This window comes from Balaenoptera physalus, assembly GCF_965194825.1.
Source record: "Balaenoptera physalus genome assembly, chromosome: 2".
In the NCBI taxonomy this organism is placed as follows: domain Eukaryota; kingdom Metazoa; phylum Chordata; class Mammalia; order Artiodactyla; family Balaenopteridae; genus Balaenoptera; species Balaenoptera physalus.
Window position 1 is genome coordinate 34,929,815 of NC_138883.1, and position 7,716 is coordinate 34,937,530.

The 7,716-nt window shown below is 43.1% G+C and overlaps 1 protein-coding gene across 2 annotated transcripts in view; it reads right to left on the reverse strand.

Moving 5' to 3' along the window:
* Positions 1 to 7,693, reverse strand: part of GARIN2 (golgi associated RAB2 interactor family member 2) — a 32,373-nt gene extending 24,680 nt beyond the window's left edge. For both annotated transcript variants that reach the window (XM_082451807.1, XM_082451808.1), the window contains exon 1: positions 952 to 7,693. In XM_082451807.1, the coding sequence (XP_082307933.1) occupies positions 952 to 1,110 (159 nt within the window). In that variant the 5' untranslated portion in view covers positions 1,111 to 7,693. The remainder of the gene's footprint in view (positions 1 to 951) is intronic.
* Between the last annotated feature and the right edge of the window lie 23 nt (positions 7,694 to 7,716).

The window sequence follows — 7,716 nt, forward strand, 5'->3', positions numbered from 1 at the left end:
AAGAACATCAAATCACGGCATCACATGCATTCTGGGGCATGACTTAAACATTAGTGTTCTTCAAGGCATCACCTCCCTCCTATGGTGTCTGGAAGTGAGGAGGTCTCCCATCAGTGCAGAGAACGTGTGTATGCTGTTGTTCCTATCACTCCTTTGTAGAATCAGCCGAGGAGCTGCTTAAATGGGCGTGTTTCACATTAGACTTGGTTGTGACATTTCCATGAAGTTTAAGGGTATGGCCCACACCATTTAACTCATTTCCCTGTTTCTTTGTCTGAATTTTTTTCCCCCCCTTTGGCCATACCTCACAGCATGCGGAACTTCCCCAACCAGTGATCGAACCTGCACGCCCCCTGCAGCAGAAGCACAGAGTCTTAACCACTGGACTGCCAGGGAAGCCCCTGTCTGAATAATTTAATGTTGAATGTTTAGAGGAAAGTTAGAACTGCTCTCAAATGCATTGAAATGTAGTTTCATTCATAATATAATTTTTAGGAGAAGGAACCTTTTCTCCCTGACACAATTTGACAATTATATTTTACCTTCAGAACTAAGAACCAAAATGCATTTTAATCCCTAGTTGTGTCATAGATATTATTCTTTAAAATGTCTCCTAAGTTAAGACGTTATCTGAGTGCTTTCCCGTGGCAGAATATTCTAAAAATGACTATAATCTCTTTGTGTAGTTTTGGGGAGATGATGATAGAATGAAAATTTCAGTAGACTTGGGACAGAATTTCTAGGTAAGAGTTTGTTGGGAAAATTTGAAATGAATTTTCCTTTTACATTATAATTATTTTAGATTGTTTGAAGTTCCCAAACTGTTCCCTTTAATTGTATCACATATTCCCTTGCCACATTAAAACAATTTTTCCAACCTTTTCTGTTGTCTTTGAGAAAATTAATTACCAAAGTTATTGGAACTCAATTCAGGGCTCAATTATTATTTACCTGGATAAAATTGCTCTCTAATATCGGAGGAGATACAAAAGGGGCATACTCTCCTTCATCCAACATATTTTGAAGCTCTCCTGGATCCTTGGAGTCTGGGACACAGATGTCATCTTGCTCGTCGATCCTCGTAGTAGACTTCCTGTTATTCTTCTTCATTGTGCTTATGTATAAACCTCAGAAAGTTGAAGAAATGGAAATACAATGAACAGAGACAGAGAAAATCTAATATAATAATTAAGTCGCCTCAATTATCCACTAATTCAACAAATTTTATCAACATCTACGACATTCCAGGGACTGTAATGGGCACTGGAGATCCATGTGAATAAGACCAATAAGATGCCTGCCCTCACGCAGGTTACAGTCTCTGGGGAAACAGCGAGTAAGCGAGTAAGCAAGATGTTGGATGATAAGGGCTACAAAGACTCTGGATCAGATCCATGTGATAAAAAGTGTCTGGGGTGTGGGGCTGGCAACAGAAATTAGTTAGGGTGGTTAGGGGAGGCTTCTCAGCATACATCCCCCCTCCCCAAACCATTATTTTCCATCTTCCTAATTAATGGTACCTCTATCCTTCCCAGCATGCATGGGTCTAAAGTCCTTTTTTGTAAGTAGGGTATACCATACTAACCATACTAACCTGAGACCATCTCTTCCTGACCATTCACCCATGACGGAGGCTTAGTGAACAGTGGGTATCTATCTAGTCACTGACAGCTGTACATCTCCTGCTCTCGCTCTGGCTCTCTCTCCAGAAACTGCTTCAGTAGACACCAATGGCTCTACATCATTGGATTTCACCTTTCATCTACCAGAAATCACAGAATTCCAAGAAGGGAACAGGTCCTAGAATGCGATTCTGTTCAAACCTTCAAAAGATCACTCTTCCTTCTTCACAAACTCCATGCCAGTTAGAGGAAGGGTCCTTAATTGGCAAGCAGTAAGTCCTGACTACTTATTTCCACCTCAGTCCTTTCTCAGAGATCCTTTTTTTCCTTTCCCTAGCCAAGCTAGAGGGTAGCAGTGAACATGCCCCATCTCTGTCCCAGCCAGGGCCTGGGACACAGAGACCACCGCTGCCTGCTATCCCATGAGCGTGTGACTCTGGGAATTCTCATCAGACCTTCTGCTGGTGACAACGCAATGCCCCCCTTCAGCGCATCTTACACATGAACATAGGGAAAGTGAAATGACTCAAGAGAAAGTGAAATAGTCCAGAGGAGCCAAAATGTAAAAAGAATGAGACAGAAGAGATCATTCAGGAAAAAAAAAGAGAAAGAGATAAAACAACAACAATCAGCTGGAACAGAGAGGATGGAAAATAATAATCAACAAAATATATTTAGTTCTTGCTTTGTGTCAGGCAATAATAGCTTTACATGCACTGTCTCATTTGATTCTAAAAGCACTATGAAGTAGCATTTTTAAGATGCTCATTGTATACACCATGAGGCTTGGAGAGGGAAAGTAACTTACCCGAGGTCACACAGCTTATAAGTCCCCACACCAGGAATCAGAACCTCATAGTCTGACTAGAGGAGCTTATGCCATGGCCTAAGGTTCAGTCTGCCCTGAGTGCTTGGAAAGATGGATGTGAGAATTGGCAAGGGTGAGAGGGGTCAGGATAGGTCAGGACGTATGGGAAAAAGGAAAAGAAGGGTGAACCAGAGACAACAGAAGGTGCCTTCCCCTTCTTCCTATTCTCTTCCCTTCCTGAATAATTTAGTCCTAAATCCATTAGCTGGGACAAAGGGAGGCAGGACTCTGTAATGGGGGCAGTGAGGAGCCACAGCTCAGGACACAAGGGAGGCAAGAGGGCATCTATTACCAGGAGAAGGGGTGCAGCCCAGTGTAAGAAATCAGGGCCAAGCAGCATGAGGAGGGGGTCCGAGAGGGAGAGAGGACGGTGGCAGAGATGGGTAATTGGTTCATGCAGGGGAATTGATCTAATAAACTAGGAGACCATGAGACTCTATGTAAATTAAAATTTTGATGAGAAACAGAATATTTAGTTCAAAGTACCTCTCACCAACATATTTATCAGTGTCAAGGGGAGAAAAGTAACTTTACAGTGAAGAAGCCGGGCGGACACCGTCTCAATGAAGTGATGAGTGAACACTATCAGTAATGGGAAAAATCAAAATGATGTACCACCTTACAGGATGCAACGAGGTGCACACATCATTCTGTGATATTCCTCCCAAAGATGCATGACCTGAATCCAATTATCAGGAAACATCAGACAGATCCAAATTGAGGGACATTCTACAAAATAACTGGCCTGTGATCTTAAAAAATGTCAAACTAATGAAAGTCAAAGAAAGAGTATAGAGCTGTTCCAGACTGAAGGGGGCTAAAGAGACATGACAGTGATTCTGAACTGGATCCTTTGGCCATGCAGGCCATTACTGGGACAACTGGCAAATGCTGAGTGGGGTGTTGGAATTAGGTGGTGGTAATAGGCAATGCTCCTGTCCTGGTTTTGGTGGTTGTATTTTGGCTGTGTAGGAGAATGCCCTTGATTGTATTTGGGGATAATAGGGCAACAACTTGGTAAATTACTCTCGAAAGCTTCAGGGAAAAAAAAGTCTTTGTATTATACTTGCAATATTTCTGTTTGTGATTGTTTAAAACTTTTAATGGGAATAATAATACAAGGAAAGAGGAAGGAAAAGAAGGTATAGACCAGGGGTCCCCAACTCCCGGACCATGGACTGGTACCAGTCTGTGGCCTGTTAGGAACCAGGCCGCGCAGCAGGAGGTGAGTGGCTGGAGAGCAAGCGAAGCTTCATCTGTATTTACAGACGTTCCCCATTACCCACATTACTGCCTGAGCTCCGCCTCCTGTCAGATCAGCAGCGGTGAGTTGTATAATTATTTCATTATATATTACAATGTAAGAATAATAGAAATAAAGTGCACAATAAATGTAATATGCTTGAATCATCCTGAAAACGTCCCCCACCCCCGGTCCATGGAAAAATTGTCTTCCATGAAACCGGTCCCTGGTGCCAAAAAGGTTGGGGACTGCTGGTACAGACGAGAGGATGGAGGAGGGGAGATGGATGAGTTCTGAGTGTTTGGCCATCAGTGCAAAAGGCTGTATTTAGCCACTTCAGGATTCCAAGGAGAGAGCTTTGCAATAGCAATTGGAGAATCCTCACAGTGATAGGATGGTAGGAAAAAGGCACATAATGGCCCACTGCCATCTAGGTTTTCTCTCCTCCATGACATCCAGCAGGACAAGGCATTTATTTTATCATCGCTGAGTGGTTGAGAAACAATGAAGCTGCCTTAGAGAATCAGAGGACACAGCAAGTGCTGAAAACATCAACTGGATTCTTTGGGGCCTAAATATATGGGGATCTCCTAGAATCTGACAAGAAATCACAAGAAAGGTGCATTTTTAGATGAGAGCAAGGTATGACGGAGGAAGGAAAGCAAAGGTCAGCAGCCTTTTGGTTCAGGGTTACCAGCAATATCACAGCAACTATTCACCCTTCACTTCCCAGAACAGCTGTGATTGGTTACACTTTTGTCCCTATCAGCCCAGACTCTCTACTATCAGTTCATGTGTACCTGCTTGAGGTCTAGAAAAGCTGATCCCTGTAAGCAGTGTCTTTGGTACAGCGTCATTCCCAGAAGAGGAAAGGAGAAAGAGAAGGCTTGGAAAGTGGAGTAAGTAGAAAGGGAAGAGAGAGAGAGACCAAGGGTGAGGGCGCATGTGACAGTGTAGCTCTACGTGGTCCCCCCCACCCCATACGCACCATCACCTCTTACCTCAACTCAGGCCAAGCCACAATCCTCTCGGAGACAAAGTTTTTAACTCACTTCATTTTGGGCTTCCTCCTTTTCATGATGAAGTCTTCTGTGAAGGAGACAAGAAATGGAAAATAAAATGTACAAAGGAAGAAAATTTCAATACTAATCCTTACTTTCATTTACTACATGAGGACCATGCCTTAAAAGGAGTTCCTCTAGGGACTTCCCTGGCAGTCCAGTGGTTATGACTCCGCGCTTCCGCTGCAGGGGGCACGGGTTCGATCCCTGGTCAGGGAACTAGGGTTCCTCATGCTGCTCTGAGCAGCCAAAAAAATTAAATAAATAAATAAATAAATAAATAAATAAATAAATAAATAAAGGCTTTTGCCCATGCTGAAATTAAAAAAGAAAAAAAAGAGTTCCTCTAATTACACTAGTGGTCAGAAGGTTGCTGTCTATATTTGAGCTGAGCTGTTGGCGATGGTGCCAATCACGGTTTTTGGTGAGTGGAATCAGACAGTCATGAGTCCGTAGCCCATAGCTGGCCTGAAACTGCCAAATAAGAGAAATCCTGGGCTCCCATAGTCATGAGGATATTTGATAATGTGACAAAGCTAGTAATATAGACTCAAATAACCGTTGTGCAGTGGAGGGTCGTAAGAAGCCTGGGTTATTGTCTTCCTATAAAGAGCCAGAGCACCGTATTCAACTCTCTACCATCCCAACTGGTAGTTGTGTATATGTATACACTTACATATGCTCATACGATTTTGTCACTAGTATGTAGTTCTCACACCGTATTGTGGTTGCAGACACTATAGACAATCCTTTTTCCTCTCCATAAAATTCTGAAATAACCCCTTCAGGAATACCTGGGACCAGGTGAACTACAACTGTAATTGCTCTCAGAACGCAAGTGCTGTAAGGCCAGTATGGAAACTGGTGTGGTGGGGATATAAAGAATCTGGAGTCAGACATATCCAGGTTCATATTTGGGCTCTGTCATTTGCTACTTGGTGACCTTGGCATGTTACTTAACATCTCTGAGCTCAATTTCCTCATCTATAAAATGAGGATAAAACCACCTAACTCGGGACTTCCCTGTTGGCACAGTGGTAAGAATCCGCCTGCCAATGCAGGGGACATGGGTATGATCCCTGGTCCGGGAAGATCCCACATGCCGCGGAGCAACTAAGCCCGTGTGCCACAACTACTGAGCCTGCGCTGTAAAGCCTGCGACCCACAACTACTGAGCCTGTGCACCACAACTACTGAAGCCCGCGCACCTAGAGCCCTTGCTCTGCAACAAGAGAAGCCACCACAATGAGAAGCCTGTGCACCTCAATGAAGAGTAGCCCCCGCTCGCTGCAACTAGAGAAAGCCCGCGCGCAGCAATGAAGACATAATGCAGCCATAAATAAATAAATAAATAAATAAATAAATTTATTAGAAAAGGAAATTAAAAAAAAAAAACCACCGGACTCAACTCAGTGTTGGGACCACTGGATGCACCGATGTGTAAAAAACACTGACTAGCAATGGCTATTGCACAGTGAGCACCTGTAGCTGCTCGTGCTGGTCCACCACACCTGACCCTGTGTCCCAAAGTATAATCTCCTCCGTGTTTGCTGGGCTGGGTTCCTTCCTGATCACTGTTAGTTTCATATTTCCCAAGTTTCATTCATTCTAAGGAATGAAGGAATTTCCTCAGCTTAAAAACTGTGAAATGGAGTGTGCCTTGTGATCACGTTCCACTGGCGGGGACAATTGCATGGTGGTTGTCATTTGGCTGTACCTGCATGGACTTAGTCATGGTTGTTCATATTAAATTATGTACATTGGTTGTACTGCATGGGTTGCATTTAATTGCTATTTAAAATGCGTTCCCAATGGGTACCTGAAAATCTTCTGTTGACACCTTCTGGTAAGATTAAGAAAGTTTCTGTATAAAACTTGCAGAATGCACATCAGAGGCTTGGAAGAAGGGCCAAGAGACCAGAGTGGAGCACTCCTCTAAGAAATGCACAGGGGATGAGGGCACAGACAGTGACAGGTAAATACTGTGTGGAAGGATCCCAAGTAGTAAGAAAGCATTGAGTTATATAATTAGCTGCATTTTTTTCTTTCTCAGTGGCCCATAATATAATGATGGATCTTATAATTGATGGATCTCAGACTTGATAAAACACAGTAGTCAACTCTTGCTCATCCACAAGTGGATGATAGAGTACACATTTTTGGGGAAAAAAATCACTTAACAAAGTGACAACATCCACATATTGGAGGGTATGTCTACTGTTCACAAACACATGCTACTCTGTATGTGCCCTGTGGCCCTTTCCCAGCGCAGTCATTTATGTGTCTTCCAGAATCCCTGGATCTGAGAACAGTTCCTCCAGAGAGAGGATGATCTCCCAGGGGAGCAGGCATAGCTGTGGATCCAAGGCCACAGAGAGGGAGGAGAGAATGAGGAGAAGGAAGGCCTCCAGGGGATTGGTAGCCAAGACCAGGCCTGGCCCCTCTTGTCCCCTTTGAACCCCGGAACAAAGGTAGGGGTCAGCTAAGGAACAAAAAATGTAACCATATCTTTTATCTTCTCTGGTTTGATGCTTTTTAGTGTTTGTTGCTAAATATTTGTTCTGGAAATACTTTGATACTTTTGGATTATGTGTATGGATGGTAAATGTGTGCTGAATTTTAACTAGTTTTGTTGTAACTGTGATTTGAGATTATCTCTCTGTATACCAAAGCCTCCACCCCTAACCTCTTCAGTTATCCTGGTTAATTAATCAAGATAGCACTGCTCTTATGGCATATGAATCATTCTGTGAAACCAGTTGTGTGGCTGTGCACACGCACAGCACCACACATTTTGTCAGTGGTCCAAAAGCAGGGTCAGCTGTTAACTATTTACCAGGACCACTCTTAATAACTGGAGATAGTATTAAAGTTTTGGTATATATATATATATCCATATATCCATATATATCTTATATCTTT